Source organism: Seriola dumerili, unplaced genomic scaffold, assembly GCF_002260705.1.
Source record: "Seriola dumerili isolate Sdu_G_001 unplaced genomic scaffold, Sdu_1.0 BDQW01000388.1, whole genome shotgun sequence".
Taxonomy (NCBI): Eukaryota; Metazoa; Chordata; class Actinopteri; order Carangiformes; family Carangidae; genus Seriola; species Seriola dumerili.
In genome coordinates this window covers 1324987-1351623 of record NW_019174643.1, presented here as the reverse complement: position 1 = coordinate 1351623, position 26637 = coordinate 1324987, and the positions used below count along the sequence as shown (strand labels likewise).

The 26637-nt window shown below is 41.9% G+C and overlaps 1 protein-coding gene across 1 annotated transcript in view; it reads left to right on the top strand.

Moving 5' to 3' along the window:
• Nucleotides 1-11743: 11743 nt before the first annotated feature.
• Nucleotides 11744-26637, top strand: part of LOC111233330 (type II inositol 3,4-bisphosphate 4-phosphatase-like) — a 19157-nt gene continuing 4263 nt past the window's right edge. The window contains exons 1-19 of the mRNA XM_022761113.1: nucleotides 11744-11824; nucleotides 12193-12420; nucleotides 12880-12938; nucleotides 13211-13292; nucleotides 13418-13612; nucleotides 13698-13745; nucleotides 13910-14016; nucleotides 15923-16042; nucleotides 20263-20342; nucleotides 21701-21794; nucleotides 22004-22073; nucleotides 22182-22329; nucleotides 23636-23766; nucleotides 23915-24022; nucleotides 24124-24232; nucleotides 24964-25129; nucleotides 25239-25448; nucleotides 25536-25680; nucleotides 25920-26128. Coding sequence (XP_022616834.1) covers nucleotides 12300-12420; nucleotides 12880-12938; nucleotides 13211-13292; nucleotides 13418-13612; nucleotides 13698-13745; nucleotides 13910-14016; nucleotides 15923-16042; nucleotides 20263-20342; nucleotides 21701-21794; nucleotides 22004-22073; nucleotides 22182-22329; nucleotides 23636-23766; nucleotides 23915-24022; nucleotides 24124-24232; nucleotides 24964-25129; nucleotides 25239-25448; nucleotides 25536-25680; nucleotides 25920-26128 — 2202 coding nt within the window. The 5' untranslated portion in view covers nucleotides 11744-11824; nucleotides 12193-12299. The remainder of the gene's footprint in view (nucleotides 11825-12192; nucleotides 12421-12879; nucleotides 12939-13210; nucleotides 13293-13417; nucleotides 13613-13697; nucleotides 13746-13909; nucleotides 14017-15922; nucleotides 16043-20262; nucleotides 20343-21700; nucleotides 21795-22003; nucleotides 22074-22181; nucleotides 22330-23635; nucleotides 23767-23914; nucleotides 24023-24123; nucleotides 24233-24963; nucleotides 25130-25238; nucleotides 25449-25535; nucleotides 25681-25919; nucleotides 26129-26637) is intronic.

Here is a 26637-nt window from a genome sequence, read left to right as displayed (position 1 = left end):
TAGAAAACCTAACTCACTATTTTACCATTGCTCTGGCCCGTTTCCATGGTGACCGCAGGTGTGGCCTCAGCTGGACAGGAGGCGGCATCAGTGTGGTTGCAGTTACTGTTTGTTTCCTGTGAAGAAAAAAGCAAAAAGAAGACACAGAAATAAATACACGTGACACAACGTCCAATCAGCTTTCGAGACGACTGGACCGACACATAAAAATATTCTACAACCCGCGTCATAGCCAGGTGAAACCACAATCTCTTATGTCCTGACAGTTCAACACAACTTCTCACCACATATTTTCTACTTTTTCACATCTGCAGCATCTGTCATCGTCTTGATCAGAGAAGCTTGTGACCGGAGAGTTATCTATAATATGTATTTGTCCCCTTACAGTAGTTATTTCTCAGGAAAGAGCAAAAGGAAATAACAACTTTATGATATCTACAGAAGCCCCATTATTCCATAATTCCCAGCTGCTCTCGAATGCAGCACGAGCCACAGCATCCAAGAAGAGCAACATCACCAGTAACCGACGGCAAAGAGGTCAAAGGTCGTGAGTCAAAGCAACCGTGACAACACATGGAGGGATCGCTGTGGGAACCGGAGCCTGCAGCGGCCAATCAGAGCCCAGATCAAAAGGTTGTGAGGTTGCCACAGAGATGATGGCTCCCTGTTGTGATTGGCGGCAGGAAAAAGAGGTCAGGGGTCACTGGAGCACTCAAGACAGGAAATAGTCACCTGATGCAGATGAGAGGTAATGACACACACACACACACACGTTTGTGCTTCTATCGTTGTGAGGACCTTCATTGACATAATGTAATCCCAGGACTCTGAGCTTAACTTTAGCTATCACAGCTAAAGGTCTGACCCTGAACCTGAACCCTAATTCAAAGCTTTACCTTCAAACAGCTGATTGAATGTCTGTCGCTAAGTGAGGACCACTTTCCTCTCTGTGGTCCTCACAAACATACAAGTATAAACACACACACACACACACACCTGTGGATGAATTTTGCTCAAAGTTGTTGTGTCGCATTGAAGAGACAGCGAGGCATGTAGTGACGCAAAACGAGCCTCACACACACACACACTCACACACACACACACACACACACACACACACACACACACACACACCTTTGCTCTTTCCAAAGGTTAGGAGCTGGTGTGTGACAGGGAGGAGAGACATTGGTTTCTTCAATGAGCTCTTAAAGGGCCAGTCCAGATAAAACTCTTTAATGAACCTGCAGTAACTGTTTCTTTTAAAGCTCCTCCAGTGTAAAGGTCTCTGTCCATGTGTAGTGTGATTATAGATCAGCTCTAGCTTCTATATTAATACTGTGAAAGTATCAAAGCCTCAGTCCACAGAGAAATGCACACAGCCTGTATTCAGAAACTGAGCCTTAAAACCAGCCGTCAGGACTTCTGGAACTTTGTGATGTCACAACAAAGCAGTCACCAAGCCCCGCCCACCTGGACCCACCATCCAAACCTTGCAGGATTTGGTTTCTCTGAGTGTTTTTACCTGAAATCTGCTTTATTTTTATTGGATCACTCAGAAAACAGTCAGCCAATCAGAAGAGAGGATCAGAGCCTCCTCTCTTCTGATTGGCTCACTGACCTCTTGTTACTAGAGCTCCAGAGAGAAGCCTGAGAGAGGAGATGTAAAACTACACTGAGATGGTTTCTTCTTCTTATGGATCAACACTTAAGATAAAAGTATTTCCCATCAGCTGCTTTACTCTTTATCGCTGCTCTGCACACAGGTGAGTCACCTGCTGACATCACCGCAATGTGACCGCTCCTGTTACCTGCCCTCACTCCATCACTATTAACCACAACAACGGCCGTCTTATCACACACACAAAAAACACTTTCTCATCCGTTTCATCCACTCACTGTCACCGTTTATCACTCCGCTTTGTTTTTGTTGTCGTGACGACCGCTGATAACATTGTAGAGGCCGTTCGTTTGCTGCCGCACGCCGTTTCTATTCTTTTATTTAACTGGTTGCGTAACGTGTGCCTCTGCGTGGAGGAACTGTAAAGCACAAATAAATCAACCACATGTCTGTTTGATATCGTTGATTGCTGAGCCAGTCAATGACGCTGATGGACAGGAGGAATAATGAGTTTGTAATGACACGACTCAGCTGCAGTCTGTGACTAGAAGAGGATGTAATGCTGCTCTTTCATTGATCGTTTAGTTTCTTATCAATATTTCGCAGAGGCCAGCAGCTGAAACGTTTTACTGGCGTTTAAGATTTGGGTCCCGATGAAGCAATGAATCAAACCTCATGTGCTTGATCAGTATCTTAACACCAAGTTTGCTCCAGGGTTTGCAGCTGTAAACACACCTGAAGGTAAAGTTATGATGTAACTGAACTGAAGAAATGTCACCTGTACAGTAACAGAGTGGTTTTCATGCCGCCTCACCGTGGGAGGAGTTTCTTCCTCTGTGATGTTGGACGCCACGTTGACGTCTCCTCTCTCCTCCGCCGCCTCCATCTTCTTCTTCCTTCAGAGATAAAACAGAAAATATCTTCTAATTCACCGTTGGTATCTTTCTTTAAGATAAAAAAAGATTATATTAATAATATTTATATTATGTATAGGATCACACTGTATTGTGAAACAGGAATATAATGTTATGGAAAATTAGGTAACATGAAAATGGTGCATTATATATTTCTAGTTATTTATTCTACCTCAGTCATGTGTTTCATGGCTGTGTGTACTGTATTTAATTGTATAAAGGTTTGTTTTATATTCATTTATAGATTTTTACTTATTCATTAGGAAAAAAATGGTGGAAACAGCAAAAATATTGCGGCATCGAAGTATTATTTTCTTGATTAATCGTTTGTTCCATGAAATATTCAGAACATTGTGAAAAAAGCTTAAATTATAATTCCCCAGAGCGACACAATCAAGTGTCTTGTTTTGTCTGATCAAGCCTCTAAAACCAAAAGATATTCAGTTTATTCTCATTCATGACGAAGAAAAGCATCAACTATACTTTATCTGAGGGTTTATTATATTACCAGGCGTTTTACGCAGTGTACATATATTTAATTTTTACATTGTGACTCCAGAGCTGCTTAGAAACCTGGTTTCATCTGAGCAGTTGAACTAAAGCTCAGTGCTGTTTCTGCGGACTGGAACGATCAGAGCGGGTAAACAGCAGCATCTAGTGGGCAAAAAGAGGAAGCACACAAACTGCAGGAAGTCTAAAGTGTTTCACCAGTTAATCAAAGCTAACTAAATTTTAACAATAAAAATTCTCCTTATGTTTCCACGTCCTCAGTACGGACGTGTTTTAAAGGATTTAGTTTTCTGATGACACAGGACGACCTCAGTGTTTAACACTCACACCTGTAATGGACAGAAACTGTGTCTGAAACTAAAACATGACTTCCTAACACTGAACACTGAATCCAGGCAGGAGAGAGGGAAATTAAACATAAAAACAGCGACTCATCAACTGAACTTTAACTTTAGTTTCATCATTGTAGCTTCAGTCTTCATGTTAGTTTTTGTTGTTCGTCTCTGATCTTTCTTCTTTTGCTGTTTCAAAGGGATTTTGTGAGTCATCAAATTTACACAATAATCTATGCTTTATGTTACTGTCTTAATGATTTTACATTTTGTCAGTTTTATACTCTCTCTCTTTGCACGGTATTTTTCGCAGTTGAATGACAAATGAGTGACACTTTTATTCTAAAGTACAGAGCAGCCAGGATTTTCTGCTGCTCACTAAACTGTAGAACAAAGAACATGAGTAGACCGACAGGGTACAGGCCTGATGAGATGACTACTAACAGCTACAAAGAGACAAATGATGATCAAAGATTCACAAACAACCACAAAGAGATACTAAACACACACACACAAACAACCGAAAAGAGATGCAAAAGGACGACAAGACACAAAACTCTCCCTGACGAAGACGCTCATATTATTGTCATCTGTCCATGTAAAGCTCACACTGTTGCATGGATTTCCAAAATAAAAGTCCGTACACACAGGGCTTCATGCAAGAGGAAACCAAAAAATGAAAACACAACTTGAACAGCCTGCAGTTAAAGAAATCAAATACGTGACAAACACACTTCATACCTTGTCACAGCACAATCTGACAGGTGTGAAGATGCAGGTGAGACACACCGACATTCCCTGAAACAATTATAACCGACGGCAACATGAATAGTTGACGTGTCAGGATGTGTTTGTGTTTTAATGGAGCCTGTGAGTCGGTCCAAGAGAACAAGCCCCCGCCCTGTTGTTACGTTGGTATGTATGTACAACAGCAGAGTCACAGTGAATCAGAATATTATAGACTTTAAGGTTATAACTGGTTTAATGTTTATATGTCTGCTGCAACTTTAACACTCCTGTTAAAGGTAATAAACAATTCCCTTAAAACTTTATTTACAGTGAGGGCAAAGTACAAACACCTCATCTTAAGTGTATGGTGGGTTATAAAGTGTGAACTTTGACCCCTTATGTGATGTCACAAGCCAGAAACGACCATGTAAGTTATGCAGACGTCCCGACAGATCAAATCTTAATGATCCAGGCTGCGTTCAATGGTTTAGTTGTGGGATGTCTGGGTTTTTCAGGTGGGTCACTCTGCAAAGTCATGATCAGTTATAGAAAGACGATCAAATCAATTATTGATGCCACAGACGGAGAGTCACCAGGTGAAGGGGGGGGGGCTCGGTCACCTGGGTGAAGGTGTCTGATGTTGAAAGACCCAGAACACCTGACAACCCCAGGAAACACCAGTGAGGAAGTGTCCCTGCACATCCACAGGATGTCTTGTGAAAGCAAACATAAAAGTTATTCCTGTGTAAATATAGTAAATATAAAGACTTCTGCATATTTTTTAAAAACAGTGGCTGATGCTTGATATCTTCACAAATCAACAAGTAAAAAAAAAAAACTTCCGCTCAACATTAACGTTATCAGCTTTATCTGTACTTCTGTTTAATAACAGGAAGATGGAATTTAACAGAAGCTCAGTGAGCTCAGCATCACATAAACCATCAATGGGTGTAGAGCTGCAGCTGATCCATATGTCAATCGACAGAAAATTAATCAGCAAATATTATTGATCTATCATTTAAACTAACTTTCGAGCACAAATCCCCAAAATTTGATGGTTCTACTTTACGCAATGTGAACATTTGATGCTTTAATCAATAGCTTTTGATTGTTGGTGCCAGTTTATTAGGTACACCTAATTAAAACCAAACCAATCTAGAGGTAAATCCTACTTTTATGAAGGTTTTAATGTTCAGGTATTGTTCAAATGGTTTTGTTCACTTAATTTTTTTTCAGTGAAAGTGGACAGAAGAGTAGAAACACCTGTAATGATCAGTGTAACCACATAACTGAACAGCAGCACAGACCACAGCCTGTGCCATGAAGTCAGTTAGTTTTAGCTAAGTGCACTAAATAAGCTGTGTGCAAATGTTGTTTTTTAAGGCAAAACTGAACTCAGCTTCGATGTAAAGTATTTCGACACGTGGCAAAGTGAATAAAATGTGTTTTTACATTAATATTCCTTCAGTTTCTGTGGCGTAAAGAGCAGGATAAAAGGTGTTGGACGTTAGTGGGGTGAGACCGGTTGACAACAAACAAACAAAGGTGACACTTGAAACCGTTTTTACCTTCACGGCTCTAAAAAACAAACTTCTTCCTCTTCTTCTTAAAGCGTCAGATTTTTTCCTCTTGTTCCCGCGTTAGCTCCTCATTTTTGTTTAAATATTAACAAGCTGAACGAGAAAAAGTTGTGAAAAGCTAAAGCAGCAGAGAGGAGACAAACACACCCGGAACTGTCTTCTACGCAGAGTGTGCTCGATGTGTTAGCCTGTGCTCACCGAGGGGGCGGTGACTTCCACGGTCAGTCAGAGCTGCTCCCGAGCGGCAGAGAACGTAACCCCGGCCAAACGGGCGGTTCCGGGTTACGAAACAAGCAGTCATTTCTTTTTATTTTGGAAAATTAAGTAGAAAATGATTATAAAATAAAGTTCAAACACAAAAGACTGAAATCTATTTTATTCTACTCATGGTTTTTCTCACCATGTATAGAAAATTTAAAATGTATATTTTCAATTTCAATTTATATGTTTAATTTTTTGGGAGTAGTATCAAAAGCTAATGAAAAGTTGCTCAGAAAAAAATGAAATTTTGAGACCTTTGAGGAGATTTAAAAATATAAATATTTCATAGTGTGTAAATGTTAATTGTAGAATATAACCTGCATTTAAGGGGATTTAAATTAACCTGAAATACTGAGGACATGAGTGTTAGCCATAGCCCTGGTTTTCACTAAAGAGGTTTGTGTTATTATAATTACAAATGACTTCATTTGTGTTACTTTAAGTTGCATTACTTGATTTTTCTGGCCACTTGAGGCCACTTGAGGGCAGCAGACAGTTTGTTTCAGCTGCTGCCAAGTGGACTAAAAATCAGTTTTCAATAAATTGTTTTGGACCCTAATCCAAAATCACAACTCTTTTTGGACTGATTGTGACAGAAACATGAACATATATGCTGTATATAAACACACAGACACATGCTTACAGATAATACACGTTATATTTAATCATATTTTATGTGCACATGTGTATCCTAATTTCATTTCATTCATTTTTTTTCTTTTTTGCAAATATGAAATGTATATCAGATGATCATTTTGCATGTGTACTGGGCTGTTTGTAGCCTAATGCATTAATTGCTATTTAACCTGCCATCTAATATTGTATTATTTGTAAACTGGGTTATTGTGATTACAATGTAAATGAGGAAAAATTCACTAAAATGTTATTCAAAAGAATCTTACACAAATTAAATATGTTCAGAAAATGTTTGACCATATTTCTTTTAAATCTGTCCACCCCCACAGAGAATAGAGTGACAGAGACGTCCCTCTACGTCCGAGCAGGTTTTCTTCTAAACATAATGCAGTTTCCTGTCAAACCGGACGGAAACAATGATAAGGGTGTTTGCTTTTGTTCCTGCCACAGTTTATATACTGAAACATTTTAAAGAGAGCCTAAGTATTACCTGATCAAGAGTTAAGTGACATTTCCTCCATTTCCTAATTGAAATAGTGTGGTTGAAATAATAAATAATATGAATATTAATTAATTAATATGTAGGAAAAAGCTGAAATGAATGGATTAAGTGTGAAACAAACAGCTTCAGCCACTCCAAGTGGTACACAGTTCAGCTGCATGAAAAAAAATGGTAACAATATCCACTTTTAAAAAGTTAACAGTGTTAAATAAAACACACACAATTTTAAATTCATTCAAATTATTTACTTGGATGGATGTTTGGACCCTGACTAGGGGTTACTGTGGGGTACATCAGGTTGGGAACCATATATCCACCGGTGCAAAGCGCAGTACATTTACGCAATCACCGTACTTTGGAGATGCAGTACTTGAACTTAGGTGCTTCAGGTCATAGACTGTCTGTGGTCAAAGTGCAGGTGTAGCAGCGGCTTTGTAGTGGTGGTTGTAGTTACTGCAGCATTGGCAGTAGGACCGTGGAAAGTGTTATTAATAACAACATCTATTTATAATGATGCATAAATTCATATTTGCACTTATATTCAATGTAAGTGATTAATAACTTAACTACAGACTCAAATAGACAAACAAGCTAGACCCCCCACACTTCCTGTCAAACCCAGTTTCACAGAAACAGCGAGTGTGTCACCTCAGCCAGATGCTCGCCACCCAAAACCCCACATGTGTTTCCAACTCTGTTTATAACAGCAGTGAAGAGGCTTCAACTTCAGTTCAAGATCAGCTCTTTATTTTCCATGTCCACAAAATTGAATTCAACTACTAACTCAATTTAATTCTGCTGTTACTTAATTAATAAAAGTTATTAAATACTATATGTAATATAATGAGAAAATACAGTAAAAAAAAATAATAAAATAAAAGCCAATGTCAAAAAACATTCGCCAGACTCCAAAAAAAAAATCTAATTTATAGTAAATGATCTGAATCAGCCCCAGAAATGAATGTGTTCTTCCCTGGACCACAACCCACCCCTCCACCAAGTTCAGTGCAAATCGGTTAAGTACTTTTTTACATAAGCAAAACAACAACAACAAACAAACAAACAAAAAAACAAACAAACAAACTAACTAACTAACTAACTAACTAACTAACTAACTAACTAACTAACTAACTAAGAAACAAACAACAAAAACAAACACAAACAAACACAGGTGAAAAACACAACCTTCTTGGCAAAGGTAAAAATCCGGGACATCTTGGTGACATACGGGATATGTTTCCATATCTTTGGCTTTATCTGATGATGTCCATGTTGCCATTTTGATGATGATGTCACTGGTCCTTATATGTCTATTTGCATGATTACATCATCAGATAGCCGCCCTGCCTCAGTCAGTGACCTGTCACTGAACTGTCTGTTCTCACCTCTCTTCCTGTGTCTGTAAATGAGTGCCAGTAAGATGGTGGACAGCAGGTAAGGAGTTCCCACTATCAGGTGACGCAGGAGGGTCCAGACAGGCAGCGGAGCTGGAGGATCCCGACCTGCAGGCGTTGCAGAGAGGACAGAGACTTGAGTGAGTGGTTTTATTTGTTGACAGTCTGCCCAGACTCAAACATTTGCCTCTTCATGAGACATGTTGGTGTTCATAAACACCCAGGAAATGATAAGGCAGTTTAACTAAGAGTACACCTTATTAACGATTATTAATATCAATAACAGGCAGGTCGACAAAGTCCTTTCATTTTGTAACAACATAAACGTCTCCTCGCCTCTGACGGTCATCTGGCTGTCTGGTGACTCTCCAACTCCAGGGATGTTGCACCTGTAGAGTCCTTCATCAGATATGGAAACACTGTAGATGGTCATGTTTCCTGTGGAGCTGGTGGCGACGAGGAGTCCATCTCTATAGAAATCAGCTGTGAGGTTGTCGGCAGACATTGCATCTCTGGTTCTGCAGCACAGAGTGACGTCGTCTCCCTCCGTCACAGGAAGAGCTGGACTCATCAGGGTCACAGAACCAGCTGGAGGAGACATAGAGAGACACTCCTGACATGATTGTTTTCATCACATCAGGAACATTTTTGTGAGTGACCCCTTAAAATGAAGCAGCTGCATTTTATTTCTTCTTCTTCTGTGTTTTATTTGAAGTGCTAATCCATAAGAAGATATATTTGTGGTTTTAAGAACCAAAAATCATCTCAGTGTAATTTTACATCTCCTCTCTCAGGCTTCTCTCTGGAGCTCTAGTAACAACAGGTCTGTGAGCCAATCAGAAGAGAGGAGGCTCTGAGCCTCTCTTCTGATTGGCTGACTGTTTTCTGAGTGATCCAATAAAAATACAGCAAATTTCAGGTAAAAACACTCAGAGAAACCAAATCCTGCAAGGTTTGGATGGTGGGTCCAGGTGGGCGGGGCTTGGTGACTGCTTTGTTGTGACATCACAAAGTTCCAGAAGTAGCTGCAAATCTATGGGGTCAAATTAGGGTCAAAAAGATTCTGAGCTTCTCATTTCAACATTAGCGTAATACCAGTGACAGTGATGTTGACGGTGATGCTGGTTGTTCCCTGTCCAGTCTCACACCAGTACACTCCGCTGTCTGAGAACGGGAAGGCATGAGTGATGAGGCAGGAGAACAGACATGCACGCACCTGTGAGACAATAGACGATCAGAGGAACTGCAGGTGAACACAAACAACCTTCAGTCGACACGTATTCAAGCTTTCCAAGAATCGACTAAAAAGCAACCTCCCAGACAAACCTCTCCGTCGAGCGCCCTCTTCATCACTCTCCATTCAGTTTCCCCCTCCCACTCCTCCACCTCCTCCTCCCTCTGCTCCTTCTCCTTCTTGCAGCTCACGGAGAAATCTTCATATTTAAAGAACTGTGACCTTTCAGGGCTGACTGTCAGAGAGACTGGAGGAGGGATGAGAAAAGAAAAGAGAGGAAAGGAGGGAGATAAGGATGTATGAAAGAGGGAGAGAGAAGAACAAAATAATAATGACTTTATAATAATGACAAGCTAAATTTAATTTTGTGTTCTCAGTTGACTGACTTCACTCTCACCTCGTGCTTGACCAGACTCCGAGGAATTCAACACTAAATCTGAGTGAAAACGAAATGCCAATGAACGCAGTGAAACAGACACAGACCATTAAAATACCCCCCCCCAAAAAACAGAATATATTGTATCTGCTGAGTGCAGTCAGAAGAGCTGCTGCTCCCTCATCAAAGTGCCGATAGAAAATGAATATCTGAACCACATTTCACACTGTTGTGTTACTTACAGAGAAGCAGAGAGAGAGCTGTCACCTCCATCCTGACCTGCTGCAGAGTGAGAGACTCAAAGAGAAAGAGGGGTGGTAACCTCAGCTACACGGAAGATAGTTACCGTATATATAGATTACCTGGCAAACCCCACTGTGGTCGGAAACCTCTTTCATGAATGACCTCACCAACATGATGGCATAAAACAACTTTTACTTTGTGTTACCCTCCTTGTAGATCATCTCCCCCGCCCTAATGTGTTTTCACCTGTGTATTATTACCCTTTCCTCCCTTGTGTATCTAAGTCCCTGTCTTCCCCTCTGTCTTTGTCGTTCGTCTGTTCGCTTCGGATGAGTTTTCAAGCCTGTGTCTCTTTGTGCTTCCTCTTAGTTTTCAAGTTTATCGTGTTTTTTGTTAGTTAATCTCTCAGTTCCTGAATTTGTCAGTTCCACTTTCGTTATGGATCAGATTTTTGATACACCTGACTGGATTTTATGTCTGCTTTATTGTAGGACTTTAGTGTTTTTTCTTCGTTAATAAATCTTTATTGACCACCTACTGCTTTCGTCCTCTGCATTTGGGGTCCAAAAGTAAACTGTGACCGGCAGATTCATCAATTTAAATTGATATGCAGACTATTCCAAGTGGCTGGAACAGAAAGCATTAAGGCTGTCTGCATAGATTAGAGACAGATCTGACAACAAGATGAATTATGTGACATAAATTTGCAGAGAAATGACTGAAATTGGTCCAGAGTGGCTTTATAGATAAAAATACACCAACGAATCAGTCAAACGTCTGAATAGAGACGACCGACCAACTCTGGATACAGAGTACAACAATAAAAGACAGAGGTCCAATGAAGAATAAAAGCAAGTAATCTTTCATAAATATACTGGGTTATTAAAAATAATAATTTTTCCTTCATTGTTTAATCCAACCATCAATTTTCAACCATTTATTTGGATCCAGGACACAATGGATTTCTGGGCACAGACAAGTAAAAGGTCATAGATAAGCAATAAACGAATGAAATAAATGAAATTTATGAATGGTTATGAGAAATGTATGACGTGTGTATATATGTACACACAGCACCAGACAAAGAATATATAATTATATTTCATATTATTTATTTTCTGTATTTAGAGCCCCCTCATTACCATAGGCTATAACTTATAGTTTTATAATAACTATAGCAAACAGGTGTACAATTTTAGAATAATATCATCATTATAGAATAGAAACAGGTTATAAAGTAATTAAACAAATTACATCGTTTAAAGTTTATATTTCATTTTCAATTTTAAGCTAGTTACAGTTTAACTTGTGTTTACCTTTAGCGGTTCCTTATCATTCTCGCGACATCTTGTGGCTCTACGTCAGCAGCGCAGCCGGGTGGACGAGTAGCTCTCGCGATACTTGAGTGGTCCAAAGGTTTTCTATGGATTCCAGTCAAAACAAACAGCGATCGGAAAGTTGGTTTTAATTCCAAATAAACTTGTTTTTTAAGTCGGTAAGAGACGCCGATAAACCTGCTTACATGTTGAAATGTTAGATTACACACAGTTTGTTTCATATGAAGTACTTTTATCGAGTTTAAGGTTATTTTTGTTGAAGGTTTTCGCTCGTGTCAACAAACTAGCGTTAACGGTTAAACGGTAGAAAAGTTTTTCGACATTAGCTTTTATCAAGTTTAATTTTCAGACACACAGAGAATTATAGGCTGATATCAAAACTATAACAATGATTTAATTTTCTTACTTATTGGTCAATAATACCAGCCACTAAAATGTGATGTATCTTTAACAGTTGACAATTGATTTTTGGTGAAATTTAAAAATCTAATAAACTTTTGCATATACGTTGTCTGTATGCACACAGACAGCGATGGACATCACACCCTGATGATGATGATGATGATGATGATGATGATGATGGGGCTCGCAGACAGTTGATGTGTAGTGAGGAGGAGGAGGAGGAAGAGGAGGATGAAGATGAGGAGGATGAAGCTGAGGGTGAACCGCAGCCAGCTGCTGTTACTGTCCAGAGAAGAAACATCTGGAAACTTCCAGAAAGAAGGAACACTGCGAGTAGGACGACAGGAGAGAGGTGAGACAGATCTATTCTATTCTATTCTATTCTATTCTCCTCTGGTCTCCTCTGTCATCTGTTCTTTTCTGTTCTGTTCTTCTATGTTCACCTCTGTTCTCTTCTGCTTTCTTTTCTTCCCTTTTGTGTTCTGTTTCGTTCTATTCTGTTCTCTTGTGTTTCCTTTTGTTCTCTCCCAGCAGTCTGAGTTCGGCTGCCTTGCTCCGCGGCTCCTCAGCAGTCGTCTCCATCTATTTCCATCCTCTGACTCACTCTGACTTTAGTTCCTGGAACGTCTGTGTGACCAACAGCGTCCTGGATATTTAAGTGACTCCACTTTAGTAGAATTTAAAGGATCCTGTCGCTTCTCCGACACGAACAAAGAAAATACTGCAGATTTATGCAGATGTTCTTTCAGAAAACTTTAAATTCTTCCGTTAACAGCTGCTGAAAACACAGAATAAACGCTCTCTTTCTCAGGTCTCACTGAGAGGTTCTGTCGGCTGAGAGGAAACCTGCTGTTCATCCTGAAGAAGCAGGTGAGGCACGGAGAGAAGCAGGAAGGAAAGTGTGAGACACAAAACGACTACAGACAACGCAACACAATCTTTGTGGTCGCTTTGTGTCTTTTAACTGAGCTCTGTGACTTTAAAGCTGGCTGTGGGCCAGGGCCCCCTGACCCCTGAGGCGTCACGTCTTATTGTTTGTTCTTGTATGTATGTATTAAATGTCTATAAATATATGTGATATGCAGAATATACACAATTACAATGTACACTGCAGACGCATTTATCCAGACTGTGTGTTGCAGGGAGGTGAGGTAGACGAGGTGTTGCTGTTGGAGAGATGTGAGGTCATGAAGCTTCCTGATGACAACAGACGACTGGCTGTCAGTGCGTAATACACACACACACACACACACGCTCATGTTTTTACATATAATGTTAGCCAGTTGTATATGCTCATAGGTAAAAGTGGTAAATTGTGTGCGTGTGTATGTGTGTGTGTGTGTATTCAGCTTTTGAGAGCGGCGACCCTCCTGTGTTACTGCAGTCCAGCAGCTCTGCAGAGTGTGTGTCCTGGGTCGTCGCCCTCAGAGACGCCAACACCGAGACGCTGAGGAGACGCATCACACACCTCGACGCGCTCATCAACACACACTCTGCACACTGCGCCAGGGGAGATACAAGCCTGGAAAACAATGGAGGTTCAGGTGAGTGTGTGTGTTTAATTTACTCAGCACAATGTCCAGTAAATATCTTCACAGTGTTGATGTAATGTTGCTCTGTGGCCACAAGGTGGAGTCACATCTGCTGTTAAAGTCTCTCCACTGCACCTGACTGTCGGTAAGCTGCACACACACACACACACACACACACACACACACACACACACAACAGAGTTACTACTTGATTGCATTTTTAAAGTTTTTGAAATACTGTTTCCTTATGTGTTTATATAAATAGTTTTAAACACACACACACACACACTCACTTTTTCTCTCTCTCAGAGTGTCGAGGTGTGGTTTCAGCGGCTGCTGGAGTCCAGATTCAAGTGTGTGTGATCGACACACTCACTCACACAGTCAGGAAGCACTGCTGCTCCGAGATAGAGAAGGTACACACACACACACACACTTTCACACACATCCATGTCACAAAGTTGTTACTGTTGTGACTCTTGACTCGTGTTTCATGTTGCTGTTGTTGTATGGACCATGTTCAGTGTCACACCGTCGCTGTGAAGACATTTCTGCTCCTGTGAGGACGTTGCAGTCGCTCCTCAGCAGCTCAGAGGACTGTGTGAGGGTTAACACTTTGTTTTAAAGTTAAGCTTAGGCTCAGGTTTAGGTTTGAGTCAGGGTTTGGCATTTAGTTGTGATGGTTAGGATGTAATTTGTCAGTGAAGGTCCTCACAGCTATGGAAAGACAAACATTTGTGTATGTGTGTGAGTACTTCCCGTTACTCATGTTGTGGGCACATAAATTTGTTCACACAGTCATGGTGGTGAGTCGAGTCAAATTTTATTTACATATCACATCAGCCTCCGGAGGCTGAACAGTCTGTACAGCGGTACAGACCCCTGTGTGCTCCGACTAATGAAAACCTTTATCTGGATAAAAGAAAGAAGAAACAGAGGAGGGACAGATATGGAACAGATCTCATGTGAACAGAACAGTTGAGCTCACATGACTTGTTGTTATAATCCGTAAGAACAGTCGGTATCTTGTATCTTGAGTGGGGGAGGGGTAATCACTTCATCGGGGTCATCAAGTCTGTGAGTAATACAGTAGTAGTACAGAATAAGGATGAAAAGATTGTAGATTAGAAAACATAAATTAGATTAGAAACATATATTGTGGAGAATTGACTTACATTTCAAGACAAAAAACAAGTTCACATGACATTAAATCATTAGATTTTAGGGTGAAGACTTGTCAGGGTAAATGTTAGGTTCTTAATTTATTAAGCCAATGTCTCTGTTGACACTACAGGCATCTGCAAATAATGTAGTAATAAAGTAATAATAATGGACGACCAGCTTAAATGTTTGTTGAGTCAACAGAACAACGTGTAATGTTTGCAGGAGGATACTCAAGACAACAAGTCATTTCTTTAAATATTGATTTACCATCCAACAAGTTAAAGGAGCTATTTGTGAGTTTTCCCGTTGCTACATAGCTAGCGTTAGCATTAGCAGCTGTTTATCTACCAGTCTAAAGAAACGTTGTGAGTTCAGCATCAAACTTGATTCCTTTACTCACCAAGAGCTTCTAATTCTATCACTTATTTTTCTTCTGCTGAAGTTAGCATGCTAACCAGCTAGCCTTGTGCTAGCTAGCTTGTGTCATCACTTTCTGATACCGAGTCACTGTAGTGCCCTTAAGAAGTAGCTGCTCAGAGGTGGTATTATAACCTCTTGTCTTGTAAATGAAACTAAGGCGAAGCTCTTGGCAAGTCTGGTAGGTAAACAGCTGCTAATGCTAACGTTAGCTATGTAGCCGCTAGCAAAACTTACAAATAGCTCCTTTAAAGTGAGAACTTTTGTCAACCGTCAGATTCTGTGACCTGTAACGGTTCAACAACAATTTTATCCTCAGGTAACGTTAAGTATAATGTGAAGCAAAACGTCAGTGGTTTGTTTGATATTCAGTGGATGATTAAATAGAATTAATATTATTGTTGTTTTTGCTTTAGTTTCTACGGCAGAGTGAGGACAGAGTTAATGAAGGTCACAGAGCAGCTCTACCACCTTCAGCTCAGCAGATGGTTTCAGTTTCACAGTTGAGAACTGTGGCCTCTGTTAGTGTCAGTGTCTTGTCCTGCAGTTGGTCTTAAATCAAATTAATAACATCAAAATTAAATTAAATAAAAACAGTAAAATGTTATTGCAATCAAACGACTTCAAAATAAAATGCTGTTGAACCCCGGGTTTATCTTAGCTCTGGGAAATGAATGTAGGTCAATGTAATGTCCTCTGAAGTCACAGAAACACAACTGTATGTTTGTGTGTGTCTCGCAGGGACCGGATGAGAGAGTGTTTGTAACATCTGTGTGTTTCCATGGCGACTACCCTCTCTACCATCACAACAGGATCAAAGTCACAGTTTATCGCGCAGAGGAGCCGACAACACACAAACCAGTGAGTGTGCGCGTGTGTGTGTGTGTGTGTGTGTGTGTGTGTGTGTGTGTGTGTGTGTGTGTGAGAGAGAGACAGAGAGAGAGAGAGAATGTGTAGATGTGTCTGTAAAATTGTGTATATAAGAGGATTAGCTCAAAGGATATGTACATGTGTAAAACCAGTGGTGGTCGCTTTTCAACACACACTCGATTTCTCTCTCAAGTCAGTTAATCTCGCTCTCACACACACACACACACTCTCTCCCTCTCTCTCACACACACACAGAGAGAGAGAGAGAGAGAGGGGGAGAGATGGGATGGTGAAACGAGGACAGCTGCAGAGAGAAAGTGAGATTTTAGGTAAATGGATGTTTCCGTTTTCGGCTCTTTTCTCTCTTTCATTTCTGCCGAACCCGACCACGACCGGCCCACCAGGCGCTCCGCTAATCTGCATATTTCCCATGATGCCGGCGTGCGTGCGATTTTAATCCTCTAGGCCGTGACGAAAAAGGAGGAGGAGAAGGTGATGGAGGGAGCAGAGAGACGGTCGGCCGGTGTGTGTTAGTCTTTTCAGCCGGAGCAGAGGAGACGACCGGAGCAGGATTCTTTCTGCTCCTTTTTCATGATTGATGGATTATTTTGTTCGGACATGTGCTGGTCCCGGGATACTGGACGCTCCCGCTCTTCTTCTTCTTCTTCTTCTTCTTCTTCTTCATCATCATCATCTCTGCTTTGAAATGTTCCCCGATTACTCTCTGTAAATCCATCATGAGCGAGAGAAACAGTCTCTTACCTGCTGCTGTTGTTGTCATTTCATTTGACTCTAATGTAAGATTCAGTCGAGCAGGAAGCTTTAATGTCTGTAGTGCGTTCGGGTGCAGGTGGGAAATTCCAGGTCAGTGTTGGAGGTATTGTAGCTACTCGGAGTAATCAGATTACTTCTTGTTGTGGCAGGTAACTTCATCAGAGGAGCTGGGTATCAAAGAAATGTTCCCCGAATATGTAAAACTACAACTGAAGGTCAGAGTCTTAATCTCCTTTAGTGAAGCATCAAACAAGTCTTGCTGTGGTAACTGTGCTGGACTTTAAGAACTGTATCTGTGATAATACTGAAGATTTTCACACAATATTAAAGCTGCAACTAACAGATATTTTTTATTATTGATTAATCTGACGATTATTTTCCTGATTAAATGTTCTGTCTGTAACAATCAGGAAATAGTGAAGCAGGTTTGTGATAATGTCAAACTGCTGCTGGTGACATTTTCAACAACGAAAGGCGTCACATCCTCACGTCTGAGAAGTAACCAGTGAATATTTCTTCTTTTAAAAATGTCTCAAGCAATTAATTGATCATTAAAGTCGTGATTATGACGAATCGATTAATCGACTGATAGTTGCAGCTCTGAAATACAACCCTGTCCTGTTCATAGTTTGTCTTTAAAGACATCTCCTTCCTAGGTCACTACAAGACGAACATAAAAGCCTCTGTGAGGAGGTCAGAGGTCAATAAACAGGACAAATATTTATGGAAATGCTCTAAAAAAATATCAGGACTTTTAGAGAAACAGGTGGAAAAGAAAAAGGAAAATGACAAAGAAGAATTTCCTCAGTATGAGTTTGTTGAATTTGCTCTTTCTAGCTGTGGAGTTGTGGGTTTTTTAACAGTTTCCCTGCAGGCTTTTATTTTCTTCAGTAGCTCGACAGATGTTTTAACAGATGTTTTAACAGATGTTTTAACAGAGCTCTCGCTGACTGGTGCGGCTTCTCTTTTATTTATTGATTTGTCGTCGTGTGTCTCGCGCTGTGGTCGTCGTTTGTTGTTGTTGTGTGACGTAAAGGAATCTAAAGAAAGAGGAGACTTTAGTTTTGGTCAGGACCGAACATCAGAGACTGATGTGAGAAAACAGGAAACACTAAAAGCCAGAAGAGAAGAGACCGATCGGAAACAGGAAGGAAGAGTTTTTTCTTCTTGTGGTGATGCAGAGAGTGATGATGGCGTGCACCAAGTGTTTCTGTCCACCAGGAGACAACAGCTCCTCTGCTGGACAGGTAGGGGAGTGCACACACACACACACACACACACACACACACACACACACACACTGACAGTAAATGTTCTGTGGAGTCGTCTGAGTCCACGTGGTTTGTGTATGTGTCTGGGTTTGATGGGGATTAGCATGTAATCTTAAAAGCCTCTTTGTTCTGCCCAAGAACTCAATGAGACAGATTAGCTCAGTGTGTGTGTGTGTGTGTGTGTGTGTGTGTGTGTGTGTGTGTGTGTGTGTGTGTTATTGCCCAAATCATCAGATGCAAAGAAGGAAATGTGGCAAGTGAACGTCTCAATATCCTGTTTGTTTGTTTCTGCTTCAGTTTCAGTGAAAAACACAAGTCCTCTCTCTCACACTGAGACTTTTAATCTGAATTTGTTCCTTCCAGACGGGTTTAGGATTTACGAGTTTATTCATCTCTTAATGGATTGATAGGAAATGAATCAACCACACTTTTGATGAGTGATTAATAATCCTTTATCAGGCAGAAATGTCTCGAATATTCCAGTTTCTAAATGGTCTCATCTGCCTTTAATACAACACGTTGATTAAGAGATATCAGTGTTTTAAGTTGTGAACTTTTTCACAATTTTCTTACAATATTTGAACTTTTTTTAGTAATTTTTAAAAAAGCATTTGTACTTTTCTTTGTTATATTATTGTGAACTGAATCTGAAGTTTTTGACTGTCGGTCAAACACAACTAAACATTTGGAGACGTCACTCTGGCCTCAGGGAAATCACAGTGAGCACAATGTCGCCACATTTAATCACCTCAATGATTAAGATGAGAAATAATTAAAGTAATGAGTAGATGAAACTCTTTCCTGGATGATGCATCGCTGCTGACATTCAGCCAAGTTCATTGTCATTGTTCAAGGACTTTCTGACATCAGGTAGTTGCCAAGTTTATTGTTAACGTCTTCGGCCAAATTCACGCCGTCATCGTCACGGTGACCGTGTTTGATTTTCTGTCAGTGCGTGGCCGCTCAGCAGCTGAGTGTCAGTTCTTGGACGGCCTTCAGCGTACCAACAGCTGGATGTGAAGGGTGGCCAGCTCTGATGACTGTTTTATGGAGGGTTTGTAAATTTCTGTGACCCTTCAAAACTGTTATTAAATTCTATTAAACGTCACGTCCATCTGACGCTGGAAATCCTCCGTCGAAGAGCAGAGAGACGCGAAGAATTCATCTTTCATTTGTGTTTTACTTCACTTCAGTTTGATGTACTGTGTGTGTGTGTGTGTGTGTGTGTGTGTGTGTGTGTGTGTGTGTGTTGAGTGATTTGAGTGCTTTTCACTCGTCAAGGTAATCCTCTGAGCTTCTGATTATCGTCATAGCAACAGAGATAATGCCGCTGCTGTGTGGACTTTTGCTGCATGGCCTTGACCCCAGGGATGATGAGGAGTGTGTGTGTGTGTGTGTGTGTGTGAATGGGTCATTCATTAATTAATATTACAGTACATTAGGAAGAAGCTTAAAACTGTCCATAAGCCCTTTATATAACTCAGAGCAGGAAACATCCTGCGTATAATTCAGGGCTGTTTGTTTTTTAGGAAATGGGCGGGGGCGTTGTCACGTGACTGTTCCTGTTGTTTTGGTGGTGAAGTTAATTTTCTGACTGATGAAGTTAAACCTAGAGAACAGGGTTTGGCTCTCTACCAGCAGCCGCACAGATCATGGCGAGCAGGTGTAACCTCAGCTCCATCGGGGGAACTCCCATGTGACAGCAGAGTCAATGATCAGATGAGGAACTGAGGCTTCAACCAGGAGAAACAGTCTTCAAACAAAAGGAAGAAGTTTTGATGTGGACACACAGCCGCTCGATAAGACCTCTCTGTCTGTGCGCTGTAAAGTCTTATCTTATTGGAAGGGTGTTAGTATTAGCATATAGTACTTTCAGTCATCAACTGGTATGTAGTGTGGAAACAGAAACAACAGCAGAGCGAGAGACAGGATCTGTACAGGAAAGGTCTGCCTCGGAGACAATCGAGGGCTGGCTCTCAACTGGTTTTTATTCCAAACAAAACAGATGTTAAACACATCACCTCCTCTGCAGGTGATTGTTTAGAAGAACAGAGAAAACCTCCTGGACTAAACTGGATTACTTCTGGACAAGAGAAAACAGACTATTCAAACACTGAAATGTCAGTTTGATGTAAATTGCTCTCTCTCTCTCTCTCTCTCTCTTAGAGGAGCTTTCTGGGTTTCACCTCCTTCTCCATCGGAGATCTGCTCAGGTCCAAGGAGCCTCACATCTCCGTTAGCCTCAGGTAAACACACTCCTCTATCAGCTATCCCTGAAACCTCACCTTTAACACCTGTCCTGGATCATTTTTACCACCTCATCATAAACCCTGTGCACCTTTAAATTCTCCCTTTAACCTCCAGAATCTGGGACGGTTTCTTTCACCAGGCCGCTGTTCATAAATACAGTCATATCTTTTGTCCTTGCACTCATCCCCTGCAGATGATGAGTTATTCTGCAGAAATAACCCTCATTACCAAACTCAGCTCAACTAAAACCACCAAAAATACATCCTAAAGGCATCTCCAACTCCTTTAGGTTTTACTGAATGCACCTTTTACCACCATGCGTATACCCTCTTTGCCCTTTTCCCCATTTCTCATCAAAGAAACCCTTTGAAGTGAATGTAATGCAGCTCATAGAGACTTCATAGAGGCCTGGGAGTTGTCACCTGATTGGACGTTGCTGGGATACCTGTAGGCAGAAGAGGAAGTGAGATGGGAAGAAAGGGGGGTGGGGGGTGGGGGGGGATGTTGGCCCCACCTCCACAGACAGTTGAAATACACAATCTCTTCCTGTTTTCACATCACAACGTCTCCAGAGATACTGACACACACACAGGGCTGGAAAGAGGGAGAGAGAGGGTGAGAGACATAGGCAGAGAGTGGGGGAGAGAGCCAGCCAGCCAGGTGTAAGCAGGAAGTGTGCAGAAGGTGTGTCTGTGCTGACATGTTGCTGCATACCTGGCACAGGTTGGCAGAGCTGCAGACTTGGTGCTGCTGCTTTGTGTTTTCCACAGTTAGAGAAGCTGCTTAGATTTGTTGTCCTGGATAACTTTTCTTTACTGTTCGTCCCGCTAATTTGTTTTTTATATTCTCTCTGTGACATCATCATCTTATTTGTATTGATCAGTTTCAGTTAGTTTGTCTTTTTTAGTTAATGTCATTATGTCTTGTTTACAGTTAACTTTGTCTTGCTAGGTATCTTGTTGTTAGTTAGCGTTTCCTGTTAGCTATTTGTTTCTTGTTCATTTATCTTGCTAGCTATTTTGTTTATAGTTTTTTTGTTGTCTTCTAGTTTGTTTATTATTTTTTGTCTTGCTTCTAGTCTGTGTTTCTTGTGTCTAGTTAGCTTTGTCTTGTTTTGAGTTAGCTTTTCTTATAAGATGTGTTATCTTAGTTAGCAACGTGTGTATGAAGTGTTATAACGTCAGTATCCAAATGTGGACCTGAGCTGAGCTGAGAGATGAGTAGTGACAGGAAGTGAACGGGGGTGAATTCACTGTCCTGCTGCAGGTAAACATCCTCCTTAGCACTCACTTGTCTTTTGGCTTCTCAGCATCAAAGCTCTTGTTCTTTCTCGCTTCCTGTTTATCTTCATCAGGACGATGGACGGAGTGAACGAGGTCGGGGAGGTGAAGGTGTCCCGTCTGCAGATGGAGGGAGAGAACGACGACAAAACTCCTCCTGAACACAAGGTAGAGGAGGAGAGAGGAAGAGAAATGCTTGCCTTCACTCTGGACTTTCCTCTTTCTGGCGGCGCTTGCGTAACGCAGAGATGTCACTGTTTGAAACTTTGCTCTGTGGTTTCTTCTCTGTCACATTTGGTTTAGTTCACAGTAGCTTTCTCTTTAGATCACACTTCACCCCCTTCATACCGTCTTTTCTCGCTCTTCCTCTGCTCCAGTGTCCTGCTCTGTGTGACAGTCTTCACAGCTCTGTCCACGACAAAGAAAACAGTCCCATGATGCGAGCTGGTGAGACACATACACAAGCAAACGATAGCAAATTCTACTAACTTTTCTTTCTTACCTTAAATATATATATGTGTGTGTGTGTGTGTGTGTGTGTGTGTGTGTGTGCAGTGCTGTGTTCTCAGGTGTGTAAGGTGTACAGGTTTCAGACGGAGGATCAGCGATGGCTGCTGGTCAGGGAACAGTTGTCAGAGACGCCGCTCTCTTTCTCTTTACCCAAACAGCTACTGAGCGCGCTCATACGCGAGCACACCAACAGGTACGTGTGCGATGTGACTGGACCATGGGAGAAAAGAGCCACTGTAAAATTTAAAATAGTAACTGGGGCTTTTATTTAGAGAGAGACGGACACACCTGTATTTCCAATTTCCTGTTGTCTTGATGAATTCAGAATAACGTCCATTTCTACAGCACTAACTCATCAGTACATCAAGAGTCACGTCGGACGTTTAACTGTTCACCCAAACAACGTGAAGCTGCCATGAGTGAAACTCAAATTTTCCTCCAGAAATTTCACAATAAAAGCTTGTAGCGTTTCCTTCAGGTATATTGGAATTAATTTGAGAATGATCAACTTTAAAAAGAGAGACTCTGGTGAGTATAATATGACTCTGTTGTTGTACTGATGAATTAGAGCTGTGGAAAAGTTCATTATACTAAATTTACCATGTGAGCTGTTGAAGCCGACTACAGGTAATTCCCTCTGTGTTCTTTTTACCTGGTGACCGGCTTTTATTTGTTCATGCTGGTCCATGTTCTTGGCTCCTATTGGAGACGTGACGATCTGCTGATAGTGGTGCACATCTTCAGACTGTCTCTCATTCATGATGTTACGCTTGTGAAGTGGGTGCAAACGTCAGATTTTCAGTTTCGGAAAGTCAGAAAGTTCTTTGATGCAGTCTTCAGTCTAATTCAATGTCGGAAAGGTGTAGGAGGAGGAAGAGGAGGAGGAAGAGGAGTAGGAGGAGGAAGAGGAAGAGGAGGAGGAGGAGGAGGAGGAGGAAGAGGAGGTTGTTGTTGTTTCCAGGTTGTTTGGGACCAAACAGAAGAAAAAGATGAACAGTGTAGTTCACATTAGCTTCGACAGAAACCCACAGAAAACCAAAGGAAGAAGATCAAACACTGAATTTCAGAGTGTTTAATAATGTATTAACAACTTCTTTTGTCCTGGATCTGACGCTCGTTGGCTCAGATGTTGAATCAATAATATGCTGTTAACTGGAAGCTCAATTTTCTGTTTAATTAATTATCTATACAACAGCAGAAGCTTATTTACTTTGCTGCTTATTTCTTATAAGTGGCACTAAACCTTTGGTAACAAGTGGAACATGAGGAATTAAAATAACATCTTCACAGACGGATGTCAGTCCTGAATGACTGTGGGGCCGAGGAGATTCTGCAAACAGTGTCGGATGATTCGTGTCACGTCTTACAGGAATTTCTATCTAAACTAAATGTTCAATGATTCAATAATATGAAAGATAAAGAATAAACACTACAACATGGTCTAATGTTCTATAACAGGATTTAACTGTGACTGTGACGTCTGTCTGACTCTGTGTCAGGGTCCAGGAAGTGAAGGAGCTCGGTGACCTTTCACCCCACTGGGATGGGCTCCGCCACGATGTCATCAACCACTGTAACCACCTGATTGGCTGTTATCAGGAAACACTGGCCGAGCTGGACAAGCTCTCAGGTGAGGTCCATTAAAGAGTCACATAGTTTTAGCTTTTCTGTGAATACTGGTAACTCTGGTAACGCTTTGGTTAAAGTATTTATAAGCAACATGTTATAAGGACGTTGTAAGCGTTTGTGTCACTGGTTGTTTTTCTTGTCTCCTGCAGCGTCGTCCTGCTTCAAGTCGAGCAGCAGTAAGTCAGACAGACACCTTCAGTTCGTTCCCACCAACCTGCACTCACAGAGGATGGAGGTCACCAGTCCAGACAGCGCAGGTTCATTACTCTTCTTTTACTCCATCTTCTCCTCGTCCTCTTTGTTTGGAAGCTGCGGTCTTTATATTGTTCTCAGTGACGCTCCGTCTCTCTGTCTCCAGGTGTGTGGTATGAGGTTATAACATTCGGTGCTCCGGCTGATCACCACCAGGCCTTTAAACATGGCGGACTGAAAAAACTGCTCAGCAAACACACCAACCACAGAGACAGGTAAACTCCTCACCTGCTCTCTCTCCTCTTCCTCCGTCCGTCCTGAGCAGCTTTCCTCTCGCTCTCCGTCCGTCGCTTCATATTGTTGTCTGCTGGTTAATCTCTGTAATCTCTGCTCTGGGGATTAGTGATGCTGCATTGTAGATTACTACACAAATACAGTGAATTATTTGGACTTGTCAGGATCCTCCGTTTAGATCCAGCAGCTATAGGATGGAAAAGGAAAACAAGATCTTCTCAGATTACTTTTTTTATTAAAACTGTAAGTTGCATGTGGTTTAGTAAAAAGAGATTTTACAGATATTGTATGTTTTTCTCCAGAAGAGATTTGTGTCTTTTACTGAAAATTAAATGAAGCTCAACAGTCCAGATGTGACGTTTCAGACAAACTGAGCTAAAACCTTCCAACCATGACCAGCGTGCTATTATATATATATATATTATTGTTATTGTTATTGTTATTTTAAGGAACAAAAAACTGAAGAAATTCATATTAAACTGTAAAACTTACAGTGTACAGTAGTTTGAGGTTTGTTAACTAGTTTATATAAAGCTGCAATTTAAGATTGTTTCCACTGTATATAAATCTTCTGATGATCTAATATCATGATAATAATTTCTTGATTAATCCACTGATTGTTTGATTTGTAAAATTCAGGAAATAGTGAGGGCAGAAGTGAATGTCTGTAGTTGTGCAGCAGGACTCTGAAGCTTCGCTCCTCCGTCTCCAGCTCCGTCTCTTACTCTCAGGACGAGAGCTCCAGGGCCAGGGAGCTGCTGGCCAGCGTGGCCCAGCTGCAGCCTCTGGTCTTCGGGCTCGCCGAGGAGCTGCTCTCCGTCTCCTTGGAGCTGAACGTGGCTCGACTGCAGCAGGTGCTGGACGGCCTGACTCGGCAGGTGAGGAGGGATGCGGGTGACACAGGTGACACATTCTGCTCGGACAGGTAACAGAGGAAACTTTAATTCATCTTCATCCGTCTCGTGGCTTTGTCTCGTTTTCATCCAGACCGAGCAGTTTGTTCACGCTCTCAAAGACGAGCTGGTGAAAAGCGCCCTGATGGCGATCCACCACCAGTGCAGGGCCAACTGCAACAGCAGCCACGTCCACAGCAACGGGCTGCTCTGCGAGAACTCGCCAGTCAGTCAGGACGGGCAGCCTCCGCTCGGCCATCAGGACGTCGCCCGATGTGACGCGGAGTACGACGAGGAGGAGTGGGCAAGTCGGAGTGTGTTAGTGAGGCCTCAGCTTGGTTTGGACAGTTTCACACGAGCACAGTTTTTATATATGTGTGTGTCTGTGTAGGACCGGGCGTGGGCCAACGTCGCCAAGATCCTCAACTGCATCGTCGTCATGGTGGACCGGCTGCAGGGGCGGGAGGAGCGGCCTCCGGAGCTGACGTCAGCCGAGCTGCAGGAATCCACGGGGGACACGAACTCTCACAACACGGGTGAGACTCACGTTTCTGCTGATGTCAGACTTTAGAGACGTGAATGAATCAGGTGTTACCGTCAGGAAACGTCTCTCACACTAACATCAGGGGGTGTTTCGATGAAGCCTCGTTGATGTCAGTCTGTTTATATTGCACTGCTGCCACATGATTGGCTGATGAATAAGCAGGTGTACAGGTGTTCCTAATAAAGTGCTCGGTGAGTGATCTTGTTCATTGGACGTCTGGTTCTCCTCCAGCCTCTCCCTCCCGCTCCTCCTCCTCGGCCTCCTCCTGGCAGGAGCAGCTCCTCCCCCTCGTGGTCACTCTCAGGGACTGTGTGCGCGAGGCTGTGGTGAAGGCGCGAGCCGCCATGACCTTCGTGATCCTGCAGGGGGCGGTGGCCCCGACTGTCGGCCGCGGGCCTGTACAGATCGTCCAGAGGCGACACGCCGTCTTCAGCCAGGCGGTGAGAACATGTGACAGGTCGTCAGAGTTTCACTGTGTTTGATTATGTGTCACGCAGGTGTGAGTATGAATCGTATTTGGGTGTTAATAGACAACAGCTTTTACAGTTTACAGTTTTTTATATTAAAGCTACACTAATCAAACACGACTTGGCGTCAGTCGCAGTAATGAACCCACAGACTCATCACCCGCTCTGCAGCTCCAGCTCCTTTCAGCCTCTTGTAGCTCCTGGTTTTAGTTTTAGTTTTACAGCAAACAAACCCACTAAACACAGCACTCACTAGTGATGTCACAGCGTGCTGAGTACACGTCTACATCACTGCAACAAGGTGAGAAGTTAACAAGCAGTCAGTCATGGGTTCTCCCTGATTGACAGGCGCCTCGGCCTATCACACTCAGTAACCTCAGACTCCAGATTCTGTCAGCTGATGAGACGAGATGAGACGACGTAAAGAGAAAAGACAGAGGTGATGTTCACAGACTGGAAACAGCTCACTTTGATTAAAGGTT